General features: G+C 44.6%; 1 protein-coding gene across 2 annotated transcripts; it reads right to left on the bottom strand.

Moving 5' to 3' along the window:
• Positions 1-1,822: 1,822 nt before the first annotated feature.
• Positions 1,823-21,403, bottom strand: rnf38 (ring finger protein 38). Of its 2 annotated transcripts, XM_028978314.1 has the most exons (13): positions 21,278-21,403; positions 19,767-20,330; positions 11,557-11,618; positions 7,295-7,488; positions 6,913-7,174; positions 5,971-6,147; positions 5,675-5,839; positions 5,371-5,532; positions 5,081-5,184; positions 4,847-4,931; positions 4,595-4,716; positions 4,401-4,500; positions 1,823-3,847 (listed from the first exon to the last, which is right to left on the bottom strand). In XM_028978314.1, the coding sequence occupies exons 2-13, from the start codon at positions 20,278-20,280 to the stop codon at positions 3,785-3,787; spliced, it is 2,010 nt and encodes a 669-aa protein (XP_028834147.1). In that variant the 5' UTR covers positions 20,281-20,330; positions 21,278-21,403; the 3' UTR covers positions 1,823-3,784. The 2 variants fall into 2 exon arrangements, with proteins under 2 accessions (XP_028834147.1, XP_028834149.1); XM_028978316.1 differs by lacking the exons at positions 19,767-20,330; positions 21,278-21,403 and adding an exon at positions 12,001-12,236.
• Between the last annotated feature and the right edge of the window lie 3,865 nt (positions 21,404-25,268).

Genomic DNA, 25,268 nt, shown 5'->3' with positions numbered 1-25,268 from the left:
ACATGGGCTTCACTGAGAGCGAGAGCAGTCCGGTCCTTTGGAGACAGGCTTAGACTGGTTCAGCTAAAGAGAAAGGAAAATAAATTTTAACTAAGGGGCTCTAAGCAGACGGGTTACAGAAAGAGCAAAATAGTCCCACTGCTGACATTTGCAGACAGACTAAAAATGGAATGCTGGCCGAAAGGATAAGTAAATTCATTTTATTGAATGTAAACTGCATAAACTGCACAATATGCGATTATTGTGCACACACGTTAAAATGCAGTCTTGTTAATGGTTTCAAAGCAAACTGAACAGATGTATAAACACTAATAAAGTTAACCTAGTCACTTCAAGCACTCCCTTACTCAGTAGCTTCATTCTATACAATAAATATGAGACTTTCTGTGGTCTTGTACCCACAGCAGTAGATCATATGAAGAAAACGCTGCAGTACTAGTTCACTATATCCCAGGCTGTAGTATAATAGAAAAAAAGTCCATTAAGCAGCAGTCAGACTGACAAGATTTACAATCCCTGTCAGTTTACCACCGTACTTTGCCCATTTAAAAAAAAACGTGAATTTCCCACCCAGGGACTCACTTTTCAAATGATGATCAGCAAATCACCCTCTTAAAGGGACATTATACCTGAGATCATATTTTGCATATCTATTACAGTCAAAGAAATGTGATATGAAATCACAAGCAGCAGATAAGAATAAGGGGTAGATTTTGTCTAAGATTAACTGAAATCTGCTCAATCATATTTTGCTAGTAGCTGATGTGCATAATGACACTCATCAGTAAAAATGCTGAGTAATGTAAGCTGTAAGGGGTTACGGGACAAGACACACATTATTTATGTCATTAAACGGCAGCAATATTGTGTTGCACATTAGCAATTAGTTTGAGTTACAATTAACTATTAAACATTACAAAGAATGAAACACCATATTTACAAGCCTGTTCAGTGTAGGACACTACAATGCACCTCAGTTCACATCATTTTGCAAAACTAGGATTTTAATATCAAGCAGAGCAGATGGTACAAAATCCACTTCCGAGCCCCCTGATCTGGATGTCAGCAGTAAACAGGCAGAGGAGGTGATTGGGTTTATAAGAGATTTCCTGGCCCTCCTATGGAAGCTGGCAAGCACTGATGCTTTCAGACAGTGTGTTTGCTGAGCTGGAGACAACATGGTCTCATAATAATCACAGATCAATAAACACATGCATTATTTCAAACAATCATAGAGCCCCGACAACTCTCTGCATTTCCCTAAGACGTAATGATGTGTGAAAGCATTTCTGGGTAAAGTGCAATCTCTCGTTGTAATTAAGGTGTCACCATCTAGCGGCCCATCGCAGTACTGCATGATGCTAGCATGAGATCAGCAATCAAGTCCACTGCCTTGTGCTGTACCCAGTCTGCATTACAGATGTATGTATGACAAGCTGCATGGCTTATAACATGTCAGCAGCTCTCTTCTTTAATCAGCCATTGGCAGCAATTAAAAACTGTGCAATTATGAAGGGACTTTAGGCGATAAGACACGGGTCAGCATGAGCCAGTCACAGGCTCACTGTTTTTCCCTTAATTGAACCACGTTTGGCAAGTTGTGATATCTCCCTGTTGCACTTTTGAAAAATGTTAGAACCTGCAGTCTAACAATCACAATTTGACCTGTTACACCATTTTTTCTGCTCCCAACATGCATCACTTGGTGCGTTTCACACTCCCAAGTGCCACTGTAACAATATAGTCTATGTTATTCACTTCTCCTGTCAGTGGTCAATGTTGCGTGCATAAAATAAGAGCAGAAATAAGAGAAGCAATGTTGTCAAAGAGAACATAACGCATTTATTATTGAACCACCCTTTGAGATTAAAAAGACTGGTACGAGGAGTTGAAAATAAAAAAAACTCATTGCACTACTTAGTAAAGCATCACTAGTAATAACTCTGATAAAAAAAAAAAAAAAAAAATGTACAAAGGTCTGTTAAAAATTTTTATATCAAGCCTTCAAATGATTTGGTTACAGATATTATACATAGGAAACATCATGTTAAATGATACAATTAAGTTTTTAATTGAAAAAATAATAATAATAAAACCAAAGAAAAGGGGGGAAAAAAGCTCTGGTATTGGTTTAGATAAATAGTAAATATGAGGTAACTGCTAGTGTACCAAGCAGGAAAAAAAATCCTAGAACACAGAAAAAAACATTATTGACTTAACCTGGGCATGTGTCACACAGAACAGCATCGGGGAGGTTATATGTGGTCACCGTGACCCATGACACTAATGCGAGAGAGACTGGAGAAGAGCGAAAGGCATTTTCTTATTAAGACACTGCAGGCCGGAAGCTGACATTTATACCACTACTGCACCTCATCACAGAGCCTGCTGTGTGTGTACACAATGTGGATCTCGTTCTCGCCTCTGCACAATACTTTTGTGAAAGCCTGCATGTGCAGCAATTTAAAGAAAAAAAAATTACAAATGGTTATTACGGTTTCAAGCAGTTGTTTGACAGTTGGGACAGATTGTGAGTGATTACATTTTTTTTCTTAAATAGTAGTGGGAATGTGGGGGAAAAAAAAAAAAAAAAGACGAGTGAACAAAGTCTGTGAGAACACAATCAAAAGCTAAATATGTTGGTAACCATCCCTTTTTAACCTGTCGATTATTCTGAATCCATAGGTATTTTCCCTTTAGATAATGCTACAGTGTTGACCCCCTGTTTGTGCCTGTACACCTTGAATTAAAAAAAGAAAAAAAAAAAAAAAAAACTAAATACTACCGTGGATCACTCACTGAACACAGAGCTGGCAGTGAATCTGAAAGCAGACCTAAACCGGATTTGTTCTGCATTTGGACTGACATCGACACACACACAAAGAGAAGCAAAGAGGAACGGAAGTATTGGAATGGAGAAAATGAAATTAAAAAATAAATGTAAAAAAATAAACTCATGCTCCTCACAGCCAACTATAGGCTTTTATCAGTGCACATCTCAGCCAATCAGCACAGAGAAATGAAAAGGTAAGCCAGTGTTCTGTACCACACATACTGCATAAATAACACACACACACACACACACACACACACACACAGTCAACTCACAGTATTCCAATTGTCTAAGGCTGCACACATTCACGCATTCATCTTTTCTTCCTCACTTCAGGAAGGAAAACTAGAAAGACTCTGTGGTTATTCTTCCCCTCAATATACTAACATCTATATATAAAAATGCACATGCACGCCAAGCTTATGGCCACACTCACATACACGGGAATGTTAGTGCACACACTCACATGTTCTCTCCATCTCTCTCTCTCACACACACACACACACACACAATGACAAATCGTCTGAAAAATAATGAAAATGAATCTGACATCAGAATCAATCCACACTGAGTGGAAGAGTAAACTATTCTACAAAAGAACAAAAAAAAAATCATTAATGGTAACAAATGTAATAGAATAACAATAATAATTATAATATAATAATAACAACGACTACTATATCTTTGGACTTCCACTCTCAGAATTAGTGACTAAAACAATCCCAGACTGCTGTACGTCTTGAGGAGGCTGTTACACAAGGATGCAAGGGTTTGGTAGTGTGTGATAGAGAAGAGAAAGTAATACAAGAAATATTACAAACAATGCATAAAGTGTATTTACACACATTCAGGGTTAGTGAGTACACTGGGGGTTATGGGTTCAGTGTGTGTTTGTCTATGAGTGTGAGTCAGTGAGAGTTGAGGCCAGGTTGACGAAGGAAAGGTCACACGTCACTCGGAGTCCCGCTGCACCTCGGAGGCGTCTGCTCGGCAAATCGGACAGGTTCTGTTAGCCTGCAGGAGTTTAAATGTCATATGTTAGCATCAGCAGACCCATAATGCACTTCCATAATTCACATGAAGTCTGCTGTTCTGCTAAAGACACAACAGTGAAACTTAATTGTTATTGTGATGAGCAGCACAGGACACATTGAAGTGTGTCCTCTGCAACCTTCTGATTAACAAGGCCGCTTCCTTAACCGCTAGGCCACCACTGCCCCAAATTCCATTCAAGCAAGCAGAAGAAGGTCATATACTTTAGTGCTGCCTAAATGTTTCTAACCCACTACAGCCCACAAGGCATCTGAAGGCCTGTGACTAGACTTGTTTTTCCAGCACAAAAATTCTACCAGATTGAAATTGACATGTTGAAGTCTTCAAATCCTTTAGAACATTTTGTGCAGTGTGGCAGGGCACATTATGCTGGTTCAGTTTCATCAATTTGTCAATTTTACAGAACTCAGTATCGCTCATTCATTGTCCAGTTTAGTTTACTGTAATAAATTTGCATTTGCTCATGTTCCACCTAATAAGACAGTTTTATTAAATATTATAATTTCACACACACCTTAAGCCATTTGTCGACACACTTGGCATGGAATTCATGGTTGCAGGGCAGAACTCTCAGCAGCTGGCGAGATTCAAAGTCACACATACACACCACGCATCTATGTGAGAGGAGAGAGGTTGTTAGAAGATTGTACTTTTGCAACTCGGTACTATAGAATGTATAAACAGCTTTAGTAACACTGTTTTACTCACAGCGTCTGCTCTGACTGGTGGTTAGTAGGGTTGAACCTGTAGGATGGCAGCTGTTCGATATCTGCTTTAGTCAGACCTCTGGGCTTTGCCTCTCCAAGACGCTCAGCAAGATTCAAAAGGGCCTGCAAACATACGGACAGAAAAGGTCAAACTTCTGTTCTGTTTTAGGTCATGGCTTGGTTAAACCATCTATAAAGACAAATGGGGCTATATCAGGAGTTACTGCAGCAAAAGCATTTATCACACTCTAACCTCATAGTTCTCAACCTCTCCATCATCCACGTCCAGCTCTAGGCTGATGGCTGGACCTACAGTGGGTTGAACAGGTAACATGGAGCTGCAGAAGGAGATATGAAGCAGTTGAATAATAATTCAGAAGAATTTGCACAAAATAAACAATGCATAATATTTATACAACAATTTAACATTTAAAATACAGTGGTATGATTGTGCACAGATACACACGTGACTATATGTGTAACTCACAGGAAGTAGGGCAAGAAGCCAGGGTGTATAGGAGGAGGGGGCGCAGTCTGCTGGGATCGGTAACGCCGGCCTGGAATTCGCCGTGGCATGAAAGGAGAATATGGCTGCAGGAGACAGGGAGTGATGTCACTTTAAAAAGCTATTTAGAATACTGCAAATCTAGCCACTATGTGGCCCAATGCTGGCATCAGTTGCCTATTATACCAAATCTGCCTCCCATTCTTTAAAAAAAGGCCAAAATGGCACTTTAAGATTATCTAACATGGTCATCAGAAGAGTGATGGTCTTACCACACCAAACAGCTCCTGTGGGAGAGGTTCATGGGATAGGAACTGGAGAGGCGTCTGGGGTGGCAGTGGACTGGGGTGGCCTGAATGGGGGTAGTTAAAGCCCCCTCCAACAGAGAGGTGCTCCCCTAACAGCTCTACCTCATTTTCAATCCTTTGCAATGGCTGGAAAATTAGACAGCAGCACACAGAAAAACATAAGCACCCCAACACAGCAGGAACAGTTACAGCTGAGACTGATAATTAGTTACTCAGCGTACACCTCACAAAATGAAATGAGTGTTGTAATTGTGTGAGACAGACTTACTGAGCGAGACTGCTGGGTCTGGAAGGGAACGAACGGTCCTGGCGGAGGGAGGTGTGGTGGGTGTGAGAGGTGTGGTGGGTGGAGAAGGAATGGAGGATCGCTGGAGAGAATGGAAGGGAATGGATACGCCACGGGCAAATGCTGCACTGAACAGGCCTGTAGCATCTGAGAAGGAATAAGAACAAATAAATAGGCATCCAAGTCTCTCTCTCAGCTCCGGTAGTAATGTGTGAAAACACACCAAATTTGACCACAAGATGGCAGTGTAGTCCCCCCCAACGCACAAACACACTCACCGGAGGCGGTACACTACAAACAGGGTAGTGCTGGCCACTGAAGACAACGGAGCAAGCCGGCACCTGCTGCTGAGAGGAGCACGCTGGGATGTGCTGCCCACTGCAGAGAGGCGGAGGTAGCCCGTGGGGCGGGACGGGGGAGACTGTGTACGAGACAGGCACTGCGCCCTGAGGGAGCTACCAGTGGCAGTAACAGAGAGGACATGTATGTATTCGTTACATTACCCTAGTTCACATGAACCAATGAGCACTGGCTTAAATACTCAGACCATCAGAATGCCAATATAATTAATACATTTGCTAAAGGGGGAGTGATTTATTACGACTGACATTCATCTTTAACCATGCATCATATGTAAAAAAAAAAAAAAAGTACTTTCACTATTTACTGCTACAGATGTGGGTTTTTAATTAGAGAAAATGAAAACCTTTCTAATAAAATCTATAAAGAACTAGTCTTATTTTTTAAATACTTGGATGGCATTTCCTCTCACAATGATAAAATGAGCTTCAACTAACATTAATATGAAAGATATTTTTGTAACTACAGGTCCTTAACAATTGTATTGATTTGTATAACTATGAATGAATACCCAAAATCATTTTAAGGTAATAAATATGAGGGGTTTTTTTTTTTTGCAACTATATAGAACAGTTACACTTATGTAACAAATATGACAAATTAAAATGGGTTTTCAGGATATGATATTTAGCGTATTGTTTTATTAAATGCTAACAATAAACCAGAATGATACATTAAAGACTCTCTCTCTCATATATATATGCACAGTAATATTTATGGAATATATTACATCAAAATAACATATCTACAGTGGTTTCACCATTACCAATTGAAAACAAATAACTTGTTACCATTAATTTGTACATATATGTGTCATAACCACACACACAAACATTCATACGAGTGCAACCAAAACTTACTTGTTCATGGAGGTCCATCACCATGGCACCCTGTTGTGGTGGGTGTAGTAACCGTGGAGATAGTGTTGGGGGGTGGAATGCCCGTGGCTCCTCCATTCCTGGGGGTGGGGCATGTTGACTGTAGGGGTAGTTCTGGTGAGGGTGGGGTATATGTGAAGGGTGGCGGTAGTTTTCGTCCTGACCAGCACCAGGTGAGCTGTGGTGGGCCGGGGGATGCCGTGACAACCGCTCTCGACGACCACGCTGGCGGCGCACAGGTGGGCTGGGAGGAAGAGAGGACCATCGTCATCACATTATCCTGTTCCGAATTGCCTCCTCACTCAAGACTCAGAACTGGTGCAGCTACTTGGATCAAATAATCAATCAATAACGTTACACTTACCTGCGTCTGTGCCGTGCAGGTGTGTGGCAGCGCTCAGGAGGATAGTGTGTGTGGGTGTAGGGATGGGTCCTTCGACTGGGTGGCAGCTCCCATGGCCTCATTGGTGGAGAGGGGGTTTGGGGTGGGGCTGAAGCCAAATCCAATACTGACTGCTGGGAAAGATGCTGGCGCTTTGGACTAGGGCTATCCTCAACCTGGGAGAGATTGAGAGGGAGAGTGTATTACCTTTCTAAAACAAACAAAAACATGAATCAAAAATCACTTTCATTTCTTATGAAATACAATCTATTGTTTTAAATTAGGTCTGAAAAATGCCTTTGGCAGTAGACAGTCCATCTGCCCTCATTAATGTGTCTCCAGGAGAATGAGTCAAACAACAAAGCTGAACATCAATGAGCTCATCGCCCAACCAGCAGGCAGTGATCAGAATGGATCCAGTAGGCGGATGGATCCCATGGCAGAAAGATGAAGAAACATCCTTTAAACAGTGTCATCAGCAGATTTCTTAGTCTCTTGTGTCAACACACACCTACACCCACACGGAAACGCTGGCCTAGTAGACCTCATAAAGCACCACTCTCTAGCCAGAGGCAGTATGAGGTCACTTCCCCTTGTGATAAGGAAATGTTCCCTCAGGAAGTGCTCACAGCAACATGCTCACAGTTACACACAAACCCTGGGAGCAGGCGAAAGTGGACGTACACGCAATATAAAAATTCTCTGGGACACACAGATACAACGGCTTGAGGTCTCATGGTCTCAGCTACAGTATTAATTGCTTTTCTCTCTCGCTCTCTCTTTCACACACACACACACACACACACACACACACACGCATGACTAACTCTGTGTGATGTCCAGTCTGGAGCAAAAATTGCTTCCTTCTATGAGGGTAGTGACTAAACTGAAGTTAAGGTGCAGACACAACACACACCTTCATCCAAACCCAGTTTATATATTACTATTATTATTATTGGTGTGTTTGTATATATATGAATAGATTAAGAAATAAACCAAAAAATAGATAAATGAAAGAAATGTAATGTATTTTAATGATTTTGAGCCCTCTTCCCTTCTCATGCTGCAGAAGTAAAAAATATATGAGCGTTGTGGAATTACATAATTGCAAAATGCGGAGTGAAGCGAAGACACAGCAATTCTTATAATTAACTTAAATCAACAGTACTGCTAAACAGTAGCAATTAAAATATTCATTACATTTGAAGGACAACTTTATGGCCCTTTCGAAACTCTGCGTATAATTCGAAGTCTTTATAATGCTTTGCTAAATTTGTCCTGCTGCTCGCTTTGATAGCAAAGACTTTGAAGTGTTTCTTTCAAACGGGCTTGTCCACATCTTTTGTTTTTCATCTCATATTTGAAATACTTCCAGATGGTGCTCTTGCTTTTTACATTTTCTAGCAAGCTTGGTGCTGTAGATTTGGGTTTAAAGTGTCTCTCATGTAAACAATGGGTCCTGGGGAGGGGCTGCCCGCTGCAATGCCTGCAAAACTAATTTAATTGGTATTGAAATCAATGACAAATTTTAGTTTCTGAGAATTTTTTTTATTTTATTTTTTACCACCCACACACTTCATGCTTTGACGCCACACGGGTGACCTGAGATGTTGACTTCCAGTTCAGACTTCTAGTGTGGAAAGACAGAGACCAGCTGTGGGTGCGAGTTTGCAGCTGTTTCCTGTTAGTTGTAAGATATATGCATAGTCTTCAACTACTTCTATGCATTAGCTATGTGATTCAAGCATGTGTCCATGCACACACACACACACACACACACACACACACACACAGATACCACCAACACACCTTCTGGTCCACCCAAACTCGTCCTTACCAGCTTGTCACTCCATTTTTGTGATCACAGACAGAGGACCATGAGGGAAGAGTAGGGGGTGGGGTTCTGTACCCTGGAGGGAAACTGAACTGACTGAACAGATTTAGGTCCATGCTAAGACCAATCAGCCAGGCCAGCCACCGCCCTGAGGCGGTCGCTGCAAACGTACGCATGCGTGTGCGAGCCCGCGCTCGCGTCTACACATCTGTACAAAGCCAGTGAGACAGGCTTTCCCCATTAGCATGAAACTTTAATGGGGCTGTCTGTCTGGGTTTGGGGAGACTTTAAGAGGTTGAGATGAACACAAAAAGGCATTTTTCACTCAGAATAATTTCAATTTCAACCCTGGGCTGAATCGTCCCCGGAGACACCCTGGGGCAAGTCACCACTGCATTCAACCGCACGTGTTTTCACACCAGTGCCACTTTGCAAATGGTCCAGGGCGTTCAGGACAAGTTCAGCACAAGGTTGGGCAAAATTCTCTTTCCACACAGCACCTCGCTACAAACTTAAAGGAACACTAATTAATGTCCGGAGTTACCGAACATGGCACTGCTGCTGCTGAAGGGTCTTTGTTTTCCATTTTTGAGCAAAACTGGTCGCAAACAAAAAAAAAGGTCTTTTGAGCATGTCAGCAAGCGCATGTGCACACATTGGTACACAAACTTGCCAAAGCATCAGTAAAGGCTAATTAGTGAAACTCATAATTGTTAACCTGGCAGTAAGCCATTTTTAGCCATTAGCTGTCTTATCATTAATGTAGTAGCCATGGTAACTAATAAAACTTAAAATATGGGAAATAGACAGCAAACAATCATTCCCGCACCATCTGTAACATTAAATCATCTAAATGAATTGGGATAAAATTGTCTAAAAAGTGTTTCTAGTTTACCTGAAGATATCCTAGCTAACTAATTTAACTAATCAAAATAAATAGTGGTCTTATAAAACACCAGACAACCTAAAACACTGTTGTTATTATTATTGCTGGTTTGAATTTGGATTTCATTCAACCCCTCAGACAACCTAAAAATCGAGGGCTCGCCTTCTTACCTTCATTATACAGAGCTTAAAAAAAGCCTCCCCATGCAGTTTCAGGCATGATTCTGTACACTACACAGTAACAGCGCAATTAGTATTAATGAAATTGGGGAGAAAAAGGGGTTTGGTTTAGTGTTGTCAGCCATAAGGACTGATGCCAGTAAACTACGCTTTGAACATGCTGGATGTGTGGTTTTACTGAAAGTAAACAGCAATTACACAACACTTGCGGTTTCAGATCTGTGATATGGTCACATAACAACATTGTTCATTTACATCATAAGTTAGTATTTAGTGATCGCGATTTTGATCCTTAAATACGATGTAACAAGTGAATGGATTTAAAACAACAGGGGCAGTGGTGGCCTAGTGGTTAAGGAAGTAGCCTTATAATTAGAAGGTTGCCGGTTTGAATCTCAAATCGCCAAGGTGCCACTTTGCGAAACACCGGAAGGATTGGAAGTGAAATTATATGAATTAAAATAAAATTATTATAAAGATACACAAACAGATACAGTTTGTGTATGTGTGTGAGTGAGAGAGACTGGGTTTATTTCAGACACGTGGTGCATGCAGCATTCACTGGTTGTGAATAAGCCTGATAATGCTCATGTTAGACCTGATGGCAGAGCTGCTTCAGCATACGGCACTGAGGACCTCCCAGAAGAAACACACACACAGTTTCAAATCTACAGTCTGTGCAAACATAAAAAAACCACACACAAAATGCTCTGCTAGACAGACACACACACCTACTGCTCACCCCTTCCTTTATTTTTTCCATGGTCTATTTCAATGGGCCTCCTTTCTCTATCCCACAGTGCACCACAGCTGGAGGTGAAATCATTAGTGCTTCCACACCCCTTTCTGTCTCTCTCTCTCTCCCCATCCATCCATCCATCTATCCATCCATCCATCTCCCTCTCTCCCCCCTCCTCCATGCCATGTCCCCTCTTTCTGGCTGTGTAGAGGCTAAAACAGGGCAGTCACAAGTAAATCAAGTGGCATTTAAAACTCTTACTATTTTTGCGGACCTTTTCAAAAATAGAAAACTAAGATGCCGTCACAGAAGCAACTATTCATCTTTTGGCCCTTATTCTGTCATTCAACTTGCCCATGATCATCACACTATACATGCTGTAAACCACAAAACCAACCACCAGTCCCAAAGCAAACTAACTAATATTAATTATATCTTGTTTCTATAGCTCATGTTAGCCGAACTCCCCATGCAGTAAACTTCAAGAAAATCACCACATACCTACATCTGAAATTCCTTTTATTTTATAACCAGTTAGCATCAGATAAATACTTTAATATGGTCAGAGCCACCCTATCATCATCATCATCATCAAGGTTTTCTTACCTTGTCAGTGCCCTCTGCACAGGCATGGTCTGGGTGGCAGTGGTAAGCTCCCCCGATGGCTCCTAAAAATAAAATAAAAATAAAATACATTATTAAAATGATAAACAAGCTACCATTAGTACAAGGTGCTTCTACTAAGAAGGAATACACTCCTCACCAATGAAGGACATCTTCCATTAGCTAAATGATCAAAAGCAGCAGTGGTTTCTATAGATCATACAGAAGCAGATGGTGGGGACCAATCATTAAAAAAACATTCCATTCTTCAATCTGTACTGCCATTGGTCAGAAACCTTACTATGCAGGTTAGATTAGACCAGACCCTGTTGTTGTTTTATCACATCAGAATCATGCTATTGTTTGTCCAGCACGGGACCACTGTTACGGATCAGAAGAGCGGGGATTCCCTAATCCAGGATTATCACTCACAGAATACATACTCACTTCATGTTTTTGTTTACCGCTGTCCTCATTTTGCATTGTTTATTATAGAGAATCTCTCTTCACCAAGTTATTGTCGCTTGAAAACAAGATACCACTTCAGTCCCGACACACTCTGACGTGCAGAGTGACTGAAAACACAGAGAAACAAAGAGCGGTGCGCATTATCTATTTATATATTAGCTCCGACAAAACCTTCTCACAAAGAAAGTGCGCTTAGAAATCAAACACCTCAAAACTGCAGCTTATGCCATAAACACAGCATGTTCACAGTCTTCATTTACTTTTGCGTCCATGTCTCCCAGTGGACAAATGTAGGAAAGTCACTCTCCTTCAAACTCAATGGCCATACACACCCTCTCCTCTCACGTGCCCCCTCTCTGCTGCCAAGTTTTGGTCGCCATTGATTGAAGTTCTCCAAACACTCAACAGCAGTGGCACTGGAGCTCTCTCTTCAGCAGCCACGCCGGCACGCAATGCGTGGGCCGCAGCGTAGACCCAACCACAATCCAGAAACCGGCCTACAGCGAGCCAGTTGGCTGTACGGGTGGATGATGGGTAGTAATGTTCCAAAGGTCCTGCGTCACACAATGCTGTGTCACTGTGTAAGCAGAAGAGCCCTATGCATTAACTACAGCAAAGTGGTACATTTTAAATGGCTCAAATGGCATCATAAAAAAATATATATTATTTAAAAACATTGTGCCACACACACATACAGGAAACCTTGTGTTTCTTTCAGATCTCTATGGCAGATTCCACTAAGAGATTAAATTATGTTGGATGCAAGGCAGAGATGCGCGCGCACACACACACGAACACGCCTCTCTTCCCCCTCATGCTTATTACATATATCCCCTCCTCTATGTGCCCTCTGCAACCAGCTGAGAGCAGAAGCAGCGATCACAGGCAAATCAAGCAGCAATTAAATTCTTCCAAACGTGACCACTTTCAGCTGCTTTTACAGCACAAGTTATTCATATTTTCAGCCTAATTTCTGTTCATTCCCATGTTCAGCTTTAATAAGAATACTGATAATCACGGTAAAGTCCTGCACAGCAGACTAGTGTGCACACTAGTGTGGCAGAAAAGGAAGTGGGGGGGGATACTGAAGCATGAACCTGGTGCTCATCAGCAGGGCAGTTTCACGTGTGAACCGTGCTGGATGATACACAGCATCAATTCAGACAGACGTGGGCCATGCAGCAAAGAGGAGGACGCGGGAAAAGGGGGAGTGCAGGCGAGGAAGAACTGGGCTTGCCATGGGGGATGGGATGTGAACGGGTGAGGGAGAGGAGGGCTGGATAGAAATAGCTGATGCACTCTGAGAGTCGCACAAAAATCAATACTAGTCAAGAGGCAAGAGGGGAAAGCACAACCCCACAGCCATGATCTTTACTCATTCTCTCCTCTCCACCTCAAGGTCCTCTCTCACCATCCAATTCAATGGAGGTCTGGCCGTCTCGCCCTCACCCTCACACTGCACTTCACACTCCTTCAGCTCCGCCGCCTAACCCATCGCTCCGTTCCTCTCATCTTAGCACAAACAACATCACAAGTATGGGGGTGGACCATTACTAATTCATTTATTCGACCGAAACACTGGGGCCAAAAATGTACTGGAACATAAAGCTTCCTTTACAGGAACAAACGGAATACAAAACTGATTTACAGAGGTGGAGGGACCCTGTAATCCCACAAATACACAGTTATACAATTACAGCAACAAAACAGGAGTCAGGCCTGGGTTACATCACAATAGCAAACGCTAAGCATTATGCTGCATAAATCTGCAAAAATAAAAAAAAAGTGAGATTTGGTGAGATTTTTCCCCAGGTGACTGGTCAACGTAACACCACCACAGGGCAGTGGAGTCATCGTAACATCATTTTTGCTGCACGTGCAAACCCAACTTTTAGTGTTGGTTGAGTCTCCGACAGCAGGAGACAACTGGCAACTCGTCCGTTTTCAGGAAAGTATGGGCTGTTAGCTGCACGCTGGAAACACAAGCAATCCACAGAAACTCCATCACATTCATACGGAGAAAAGCCAGACTGGGTTGGATTCTTTTTTGGCTGCGGGTCTGATCTAAAAATGAGTGGGAAGGTAGTTAATTAATCATAAAGACATAATAACAAATCCAAATCCTTGGTGCAGGTAACCATCTTAAAACAAATTAATTTAGTCTCCTTGAAGATGAGCAGTTTCTGCACCACTGGATATGCACTCAGACCTTCAAGAGGCAGCAACGTGTTATTTCACAGTGTTCAGGTTCACCCTGTTAGTCCTGACATCACAAGATTGTTACATTTCTTCAGAAAGTTGCCTGTGGTCTAAACAATTCTAGTGGAAAAGGTGTGTGGCTCAAGGAAAGCCTCTTTGCACAGAGACCACATGCAATCTGGTCAGAGGAATTAAAGAGCTAAATATGGTGACACCAAGCAACTCCAGCAAGTTGTTAAAGAAATAAAAGAAATATTCTTGCCTGGCTCTAATTAATCAGCTAAACTGAAAATTCACACGCAGACTCCACGAGAAGGAAGGGGAAAAGTCCCCATAAATAGAGACATAAGGAGGAGATAAAGGGACATTATTGGTTACCACAGTCAGTGCTAAAGCACCAAACTTTCCCTCATCATACCCACAGAAACATGTCACACACACACACACACACACACACACACACACACACACACCACACACAGGGGTCATTTCCCAATTTCTTTCACATAAGATAAAAGCACACACACCACATTAAAACAGAGCCCCACACAATACACACACACACACACACACACACATATTACAGCACAGTCCTCAATTACAGTCACACACCTACACCTTTCTTTAAACATTAACCACAAAACACACACTCAGAATTACACCAGCCCATCCCTACCCACACACAGCTGTGAGGAAGTTCATCAGTGATGGGAAAGCGACAGGAAGAGAAGGTGGGGACTGCGGTTCACAATTCTTTACAGATGTGCACTTGCTGATTACACACAACTTATTCTTAGGGTAACAAGAACAGATGCACACACACACACACACACCTTCATAATAATAAACAATTTCCTGCAATCAAGAAACATGACCCACAATTGTTTTGTTTTTTTTGTTTTTTAAATAAATAAATAGATAGATAGATAGACAAATAAATAAATAAAAAGTGACCACCTTTGGGCATGGTCACTTAGTCAAGTCTGAGCCCCCCCACGGAACCCTGTTTAACTGGTTGCTAGGAGACATACAAAGAGGGGGTGCTATTGTTATTGTAAACACGCTCCATTAAAACGATCCTATTTTCAGATAAAAGGACAGAAGGATGGGAAAGAGAGATGATTATGTGTGTGTGTGTGTGTGTGTGTGAATGTACATGGGTATACATACACAGAGAGAGAGAGGGGAACTGGACACACACACACACACACCTGTCTTCAACCAGAGACTGAGTCTAGCAGTGCTGATCACTAATAGAAGGGGTCCTTGATTCCCCTTAAGAACTTAAAAAGCAATCAATACAGACAAGAAGATAACCCCCCCCCACACACACACACACACACACACACACAAAGGCAGTGTAGTGTAAATTCATTCTGTTCTTCATTGTGGCTCTGAGCCTTTTTAATTGGCCGTTGGCCTTCATCATTACACAAAATGAATTTAGACTCTAACTTTAACATGAATAAAGCACAGAGGTGATCAGCCATCCTGGCCCTGGACCCTACAATAGCCTTTCATTCATCAAGTCCACACAGATAAGTGAAGCAAAAGCACAGGAGTGAGAGAGAAAGGCCCTTTCTGTGCCCTCTCCTCTCTTGGCACCGTCTTCACAGAAACACAAGAGGAAAGGGGGACAAAAAAGGAAGCAAAAAAGAGAAAGAAAGAAAAAGAACAAAAGATGAGCAATTGGGTAGAAGTGGACACAGGTGACAGATGTAGAGACAAGCTGAGAGGGAAAGATACATGGCTGCTTGGCGTATACAACCAAGACCCCTATACCTTCACATAGAGATAAATGATTGCAAGTTCTGTCTCGCGAAGGGCCAGAACGGCCCTCTAGTTCCATATTTATTTATTGCATTCATTTGAAAGTGGACCATGCTGCAGCACCACTGTGAAAAGGCAGTCAAATCCACACAGAACCTGACAGTCACCACCATGGCAAGTTTTGCTGCCTGTGGGAAGTTCAGGACTAATTCATGGTCGCTATAAAATTAAGCTCAATGTCTTTGATCAGCTTTGGGCATTTTTCACGCTCAGGATAGAAATGGCAGAAATGTGCAGCGTTTGTGTGTGTGTGTTTACATCACGCAGATGCAGAGGAGCTGGAAGACCGAAGCAACGCATGCTGTACCACGTGATTCACCGTGTAAAGCTAGCGAAGAGTGAAATGGCTGAAAACGGAGCAGAGCAGGGCAGCGGAAGTCATGACTTGCAGTTACATGAAGTCATTGTTGACAGGAAAAAGTTACAAAACTCCAGTTGTCTGGAAATGTTTTGGCTATGGCCAAAGCAACCTGGAGCATATGAAGCTGCTGTGTTTCATCAGTCTGTAAGTCCTGGCAATATAAAAAACAAAATAGAAATCAATCAAAAACTCTAATCGTACATATCATTATTGTTCTATAAGTATACTTTGATGGCACAGCCCTAGATTCATGTACAACCAGTATTATTCATTGTGATACAAATTTTACTGTAGCATATCATGACAAACCTACAATACAATGAATAACAAAGAAACAAAAACTTTGTTCAGCGCGAAGGTCAGTACAAGCGCTAAATATTTGAATGAATGGACGAAAGGACTAGTATGAAAACAGCAATAAAATCTAAATATTAAAGGACATTTCACCGCCACTGTTAATTAAAATGAATGTGGTTCAGACGAAATGAAAAAAATATGGCATGTATGAGCAGTGTCAGTAATCACAGATCAGGACTGAGTTCGGCACGCTCACATGGAGGTTCTGAACCCCATAACTCTTGCAGGGTTAACATTAAATCAGACATTAATCAATGATTTGCATGTTTGGATAGCAGGTAAACCAATTAAGCAGACACTGTAACCCAACTGGGAGGAAGATGGGTACCGCCGGAGTGAGCGCGTTCCGTACAAAGTCAGGTCACTACAGCAGTACAAAATGACGAGTGTCTGACAAACTGCAATCTGGCCTGGGTGTGTGTGCATGCACAGTGATTCGAAACCAGAATAAGAAGACAAAAGCAAGTAATGGAGAGACAGACAAAGACAAAAAGGGAGGGGGTACAAGAGAGAGAAGGAAGAAAAGAAGAGACAGCAGATGGTCCTCCTCATGGGATTTCTGAGCGTAGAACCGAACTCATTATCAAAGCAGATACGTAATCCAGGTAACTTAAACCCGCTACAGTCTCACAGGTAATCCAAGCCCGATAGTCTCCATGGCAACCTACATCTGTTACAGTCATATGGTTACACTGCAACTCTTATCGCCATGCAAAGTGATGCCAAAAAAAAAAAATCTCAATGATTCTAATTGTTAGTGAGCGCAGTGATTTCCATTTTAACATGAAATGTAGACCCATTCTAACAAAACCATTAACAGAACTATCAAAAATGTCCTCCAAAACCAAGACTCAGGGCCAGAACTCCATTCAACACTTCATCCAATTACATGAGTAAATCAGTGAGGCTGTGCTGTTCAATGAATAAAACCCAGAGAAGGGGGTGCATTTTTTAAAAAACGCCACTACATAGAGAAATTAATAACTAAACTGATAAATAGATAACACATGGAGGAATAAATAAATAAACAAACAAACATTGATAAAAGAATAAATGAAAGAAATGGATTTGAATGTTTTTGAGCCAAACTCACTTTGGCACTTCTCACGCTGCAGACGTGAAAAACATACGCGCACTGAGCAATTAGAGCTGCAATCGGGCCCGAAAAGTTAGGCCCGACTCGGCCCAAGTGAATTTCAGTGTAACATTTTATTAAAAATTGCGCGTGTTGCAAACGTTAAACACTTCAACCAATAAGCAGGTGATCATACAGAAAGGATGGTTACTCTAGACGGGAAGCATGTGCGAGCTTGACCCGACCCGACCAGACCAGGCCCAACCTGATTAAAACTGAGCAGGAACTCAAATGCCTCCAGACAGTGCTTTTACATTTTCTAGCAAGCTTGGTGTATGTAAATATAAGGTCCTTCGGGTAGCCAGGGGAGGGGCTGCCCACTGCAATGCCTGCTGAAAATTGCTATAGTCTGCCGGCGGATTCCGTAAACTGGCAGATGGGGGGAAAAATGGAATTTATAAATCGATACCACCACTAATCAGTGTCGAAGTACACACTAAATTTTGGTTTCGATTAATATCTGACAATCGATATTTGACAACCCTAACAACCACACAGACCTCCAGATATACGAATCACAGATAATCCCACAATTCTAGCGTGTTCTGCTGTTGAAACCACTTATTTTGCCTCTAGCAATCACGGCAAAAAGAAAAATGCTGCTTTGTGAAACCCCCAACTGTTCTGGTACTGGAAGAGGGGGCAGAAGGAACCATGGTGGTGTTCTTACAATCACCCTCACAGACAGGTATTTCCAGTCCTCCACTCCTTTCACTGTGTGTGTCGGGGTGGGTGAAAGGTCGTACCTTTAACACAGGGCTGTGTCAAAGGTACAGGGGCCTGCCAGCATCGTACCCCCAGACTCCTCTCAACACGGAGCACTCTCGGTGCCCACCGCTTACCCCACCAGAAAGCACTATCCATTTACAAAAATTGCTAAGAACAAAAATCTTGGTAAATGCTGGTCTAACATCTCCGACGACGCAGTTACAATCTTGCCAGGTGGAAGAGGGAGAACCACTGATTACGCTAAAATGACCAAGCTTTTACAGTGATGGGTCATACCAAGTGTTGAAATTCCACAATTCAGTACTACAATATTTATTGTGTACGTATAAGAAGTTTAGAGTTCTTTAAACGGGCTTTGTGATGAAGTGGGGTGATGCTGAAGGTCACATCATATCCCAAGAGCAATTTGTTCAGCTCACACGAAAAAAAAAAATCGCTCAGGTCACTGAACGTGGGCAATAAATATCATAATCAACACACACATCCATGTGGGCGAACATTTCACCCTAAAGCTGGATTGTACAGGGGCACAGAAGCAGCGTCCTACAACCGTCCAGGTGAGGCGGTGACCGTTACATCTACGTACGTACGAGCTGAACGTCGGAGACCAGTCCAGTCACAAGGACGAACGACGCCCCCAGATCGTCCCAGCTGAGCCCACAAAACCACCTTAAGTCTTCATAACAGTTCACATGACACAAAGCTGAGAGGACGGGTGCGGATTAATAAAAATAAAACGAGGAGGAGCAATAAACCATCTCACATTATTCATGATTACAAAAATAATCAAATCAAATAAAAATTCCCCCAGACAATGTTTCTGTGGAAATAATGAAGTAGCAGTAAAATTAAATATTGATCATCACTCCCATTTCGGACCGGCTGCAGGACGATATTTATCGATACCGATGCAGGCGAGGCAGCCCTGGTTTGGAACTTCCTGAAAATGTTAAAGATCCGGAGCTTTAAAAAAAAAAAAAAAAAAAAAACGTGAATCACGCTGACGGGAAGAGGCAGAACAAACGGCGCTTCCTCCGCCCGAGTCAGGCCGGCAGCCCATCCCCCTTTCCCGGATCCGCCACGCTAACCCGCACACGCGTGGATAAGATCGCGGTGAAAAGACAGCGGGGTTACCTGCTCCGGGGTTCCGGTGGGCACCGGGGGACAGGATCCCTGCGGGGTGGCGCGGATTCTCCGTGGGGCCGTGAGCTCCGAACGGAGCGCGTCCGGAGTTGTGCTGCTGCTGCTGCTGCTGCGGGTGGGTCACGCCGACGGCTCCGGCCGCGCCGTACACCCCGCTGCCGCTGCTGGAGCCCCCATTCCCGGCGTACTGGTACAATCCAGACCGCGAGCGCGATCGAGTCCTCGGCGGCTCCGTGGCCATGGGCGGGGGGTGGAGGTGGCGGTGCGGGCTGGCGAGGGAGGGGGACGGAGGAGGGGACTGCGACGGAGAGGAGGATCCGGGAGCGAGAGGGACCCTGGCGCCGCGGCCCCCCTCCGCGCCCCCGAACTCGGCGCGCTGCTGCGACTCTGCCCCCGTGTCGTCACATACACGGGCCCGTTTGGGAAGGGGCTCGGCGGCGGCGGGGATCTGGGAGTAAACGCGGGGCTCTCGAGTCGTCGGTTGTCCAGCGGCGGCGATTGGCATTTCCTTCGGGGGTTTCCTGTCCTGCTCGTTCCGTTTTCTTCCAGAAAACACTTTGGAAGGAAGTGAGGGGGGATAGTTAGACAGACGGAGTTTAAATTCGTGTACGAAATTATTCATGAGCACATCCAACACCCCCCCCCCCCCTTGTTTTTGACGCTCCAAATATCCACGAACCCATAAATGAATCCAGGGCAGCGTCCGTACAAAGGCCTCACACGGTAAAAAATAAAACGAAATAAGACAACTTTACGTTCCCGTGGTGGGGGAGTAATGAAGGTTTTACACACACACACACACACACAGTCACACTTTATCCTGTTAGTAAAACTCCAGACCCGGCGCACCTTCACCCTGCCAGTCACATACAGACCAAACGCCGCGGTACTTTCATTCCATTATTTACACGAACTACCCACCGCGTCGGGCGGGGAGAAAGTTTCAAAAAGTGCCTTATCGACGCCTGTGGTGAAGCGCGGCGGCCGCCGAATGGCCGAGTCGCGCCTTAGCCAGCCGCGGCTAGCCGCTGCGCGTTAGCGCCGATGCTAAACTTCGGGGAAGGAGCGGCCCGAGCGGGTCCGCCTCCGCCGACACGAGGCGCGGGCGGCGAGGGGCCGCCGGGAAAGTTGGGGCCGGTTCCCCCGGCCGCGTTATCGGGACGTCGGGCCGCCAAGTTGGGTCGCGTAGCCTCCCGTTAGCCGCCGCCGCCGGCCGCGCTCCGCCAGCTCCCCCGCGGCACGGAACCCACCACGCTCGGCGGCGGAATATCTGCTCGCTCCGCCGGGAGAGGGAGCGGGTCGCGCCGCTTCTTTTTTTAATATCCGTCGCCGACGCGGCTCCGGGCTGAGGGGACGGGGGGAGACGCGCTGCCAGACGGGGGAAAAAAAGTGCTTAACGCCTCACTAATTACGCCGAGAGAGGACCGCCGAGCGCCGGAACAGCCCGACGGGCGTCCGCTCGCCGCTCCGCGGGCTTCGCACGCGTGAGAGGAGGAACTTACCCCGGGCGGAGCGCGGCGGAGCGGGGCGCAGCGCGGCGTGTTTGGAGGGGAGTAGCGACGCTCCTGCGCTGGGTCGGTGTCAGTGTGAGAAGTGACAGACCGTCAACGGGATTTCACATTTCCAGCCAGGCCGGGCCGATCGAGCGCAGAAAACGCGAACTCCGACAGCTGTTTCTACGCTGCTGCAAGACCTGTAAATGTACATTATATTGCACAGTAGCCACTGTAAAGTGTGCACACGTTTCCGTTCGATCCCAGGCGACTGGAGTTGCAGGCGGCCGGATTCAGCTCCGGCCACCCGGTCTGGTTTGCTGCAGGGTGGGTTTCATTAGTAACATTCGTTTTGTTTGATGGGAAAAGCAACTCATGGGTGTTTGTAAAGGGGCTGGCAACACAGAAGACCCCCAAAGTCACAGGTTCAAGCCCCACTTACTGCCGTTGTGTCCCTGAGCAGGACACTTAACCCTAGGTTTCTCCAGGGGGTGACTGTCCCTGTCACTACTGACTGTAAAACCAATCTGGATAGGGGTGTCGCCTGAAGGCTGTAAATATAAATTGTCCTATATGTAATTATCATGTCTTAAAATAATAACAACCCAATAACTGGGTCCCCAACAAAAGACTGAACGTGCCCCAGGATGCAGGGGGCCGCCACCTAAAATCTCGCCTAGGGCTCCAAATTTGTTCGGGCCAGGCCTGGCTGACCTACTGACCTTGCATCCTGGTCCTGTCACTGTAATTCAGTTCAATTCAGGGAACTTTATTTGTCCCCGAGAGGCAATTTTAAGGGCAAAGTGGAGCAGCACACATACAACATTTGTTCCATTAGACCCAACAGATGACACACAATAGCAGTTTTCTATGTAAACCATGAACAATAAGTCATGATTGTCATTGTGAAACACTGCAGCACAGCACACGGTGACGCAACTAAATGTGTCCTCTGCATTTAACCATCACCCTTGGTGAGCACGCATGACAGGCGCCCGGGGAGCAGCGTGTGGGGTGCTCAGTGGCACCTTGGCGGCTCGAACCTTCTGATTCCTTACTGGCTTGGCCACCACAGCCCCAAAAGGCGCCCGAACAAGGACTTGAATCCTCGAGCCTCAGATTAAAAGTCTGATATTGTACCGACTGATCTTTCCGGGCTCTGCGTGTATATGTTCAGCATTTTTTTTACTCTTCTTATTGGTGTGGGCTGCAGCACGTTGAAGAGTCCCAGCGAAGACGGAAGGCTGGGACAGGCGCGCTCGACGCGGTCTCTATCGACCCTCGATTGTTCCGGCCTGGGGAGCTGAGGCGGGGGGCGGGGCGCAGCCAGCGACGCTAAACAAGATGCTTCGCTTGATAACGAGATTTTTTTTTTTATATCTTCTTCCAGGCTTCGCTCCCAACCAGCTGGTGTGCGGGCGGCTTCAGGAAGAAGTGGCGAAAATATTTGTAGAATTACCGCCACGGCTCACCTGCGCGGCTTACATTATATTCATGAATAACTTTTGTTGTGTGGAATGGCTGCCTTCTGTTTCATGAAATGTTTGGCATTGCACGAAACACGGCAGGTCTCTTCGAACGTGAAGTGGCGCCACTTCACACGTCACGTCGATCCGGCAAACAGTCGCTTTCATGTCCACTCCGCGCTCCGAACTCTCCATCCTCCCCACGCACCCAGCCACACCCCCCCGTCTGGACTTTGATGGCATGTAAATGGCCTGGTTCGCTCCCAGGGTGAGGTGAAGGCTGCGGAGGGGAGGGATGGAGGATCAATCTTCCGCCCAGCCTGGGAGCAGGGAGCCTGGGTTAGGGGTAAGGGGGGATGGGGAGTGAGGCAGAAAGGCAGCGTGGGGGTGTGTGAGCGTGCGTGTGTGTGTGTGTGTGTGTGTGTGTGTGTGTTCAGAAGCTCTCTTATTGGTTTGTTTAAACGACGGGGGGAGGGGCACCGCGCTCTCACCAGCTGTACTGGCGAGAAGAGGAGAAACAAAGAGAAGAAGAAGGAGAGAAAGAAGCAGAGAGGGAGAGATGTGTGTTTTAATATTAATAGTCGGAGTCTAATTAACATTCAGCCGCAGTGTTGGGAGAGGGCGCGATTTTCTCTGAAGATTCCAAATGAGGGGAAGAGATGGATGGGGTGCTCTTCCCCCACACAATACCAGCCTCTGATTTATTCCAATAAAAAAAAGAAAATCAGACGAGCTTCTCGTGCAGGCTAATATAGTTACATAGCCATTGTTCCAATTCCAATTTGGATACATTAGTGTTGCCACTATTTGCACTCCAAGGCCATACAGTCAATGAAATCCCAATCTCCTTTAAAGCCCTTAAAGCGAGCCCCATCTCGGAGCAGCCGAACCGGTCCCAGCACCGGGGGAAGAGGAATAAAGCGAGAAAACATGGCGAGAAGGAGCGAGCCAACCGCCGCGCTTCCTGGCCAAACATACACAGTAAAATTGGCAGCAGACCCTTGGCTTGGAAAAGAAGAGAAGAAAATATATATATGACCAAGGGAAAAAAAGAGAGAGAGACAGAAAGAATGGGGTGATGAGTTATGCCAAGAATGCAAAGGCAAGAATCAACACATTTGGGGTCTCTGCTGCAGACCGCAATATTTTCCTGTGAATGGTTTCACCGTGATCACAGGTATCTTTTTTTTACACAGGATATGATGTATTGTCACAAAGTGACCAGTGTCGTGTTTATTGTATACGTCGGAGGGCATGGTTCGGCTTAGACAGTAATACGGTACCGTTTTGACTGCAATAAAAGAAAACCGTGTTAATCCTGGATGATGCAACTGTATCACATAGCCTTCCAGAAAGGAAGTTGCTGCTAAAATTGCGAATACGCCAGGGCTGCACCGTGGTTCGAGCCCCTTTGTTAAGTGGAGACACGGGTTTGATTCGCTGTCTGACTGCCATGGCTGTTGCTAATGTTGAGCATTTGCTGTGACTGCAATGCCAGAGAGTTTGTCGGAGGAGTGGAGATCTGGGAGCGAGGCCAGATGGCCTCCGTACGCTACATAGGGCTTCAGATGTGGAGTGGCTTGTATAAGATGTGTGAGCGAAGGACCCCCCCCGGATTAGGCTCGAACCCTGTGTTGTGGTGGCCTGGAGATGATAAGCACTGGTGCATGAGGTGAATTGGGATAGTTAAAGAGACTTGGGGAATCACATGGAATCACAAGTGTGCCCTGAAGACCTGGACTGGGTTGGCTGGGGTGACTTCTCTCCTTCAGTTTGGGGATTTATTGGTTTCACAGTTCCCATTAGGTTAAGAATAAATGTAACTTAATAGGAAGGCCATTTAAAAGCAGTTTATACAGCGCTTCTTCTTCTTCTTCCTACTAGTACGTACAAGTCAAGATCAAAATGTAGTCTTATTGTTTCTTGTTTCTTATTCTTACAGCTGGTCTTACGTCCACTAAGAAGGATCTAATGCATCTCGATTTTTTATTTTTTTTGGTCTAACACTGGTGTTTGGGGCAGCAATGACATACAAAACATGTTTAAAAGGAGGTGAGAAGCCGATTTCTCTGGCCTCCCATGTGTACTGTGTTTTGCCTGGTTGTGTTGAGCACGTTTTTTTTTTTTTATTCTCTCACATATCGGTGACATCCTGGGAAATGTACTGATTTTTAACATTTTTTAAAATGATTTGGCTGATGGGCCGCATCTGTAATGCAAGCAGGTGAGCAATCGATGCTCAAGAGATGTAGTAGCTGTGGTGGGTACAGATATATTGAGAAGTCCATGTCAGACAGAAGAAAAAAAGATCTCAGGCGAGACAGTGGAGGAACTTCAAAGTTTCTCCAGCAGTCCTGACAATGGTGGAGGTGTCCTGTAATGTCTTGTAACATTATTTCCTGAGCCAAGCGGGACATTTGGATCTGAACTCAAATTCCAAAACACTCCAGCCAATCCTGAAAGAGCTGTCAGGCACGAACGGAGAGGAATCGCTTCTACACACAATAGATTGGAACAGGAACTTTCTGAAGGCC

Source organism: Denticeps clupeoides, chromosome 4, assembly GCF_900700375.1.
Source record: "Denticeps clupeoides chromosome 4, fDenClu1.1, whole genome shotgun sequence".
In the NCBI taxonomy this organism is placed as follows: Eukaryota; Metazoa; Chordata; class Actinopteri; order Clupeiformes; family Denticipitidae; genus Denticeps; species Denticeps clupeoides.
This window is presented reverse-complemented; position numbering and strand designations above follow the sequence as displayed.

Excerpts from the sequence above, each read along its gene's own strand:
- rnf38 (XM_028978314.1), bottom strand. The coding sequence starts at position 20,280 with ATGCCAATCGCCGCCGCTGGACAACCGACGACTCGAGAGCCCCGCGTT. Across the intron at positions 7,175-7,294 it reads CCTGCACGGCACAGACGCAG|CCCACCTGTGCGCCGCCAGC; the intron begins GTAAGTGTAACG and ends TCTTCCTCCCAG. Across the intron at positions 3,848-4,400 it reads GTGTCGACAAATGGCTTAAG|GCTAACAGAACCTGTCCGAT; the intron begins GTGTGTGTGAAA and ends AAACTCCTGCAG.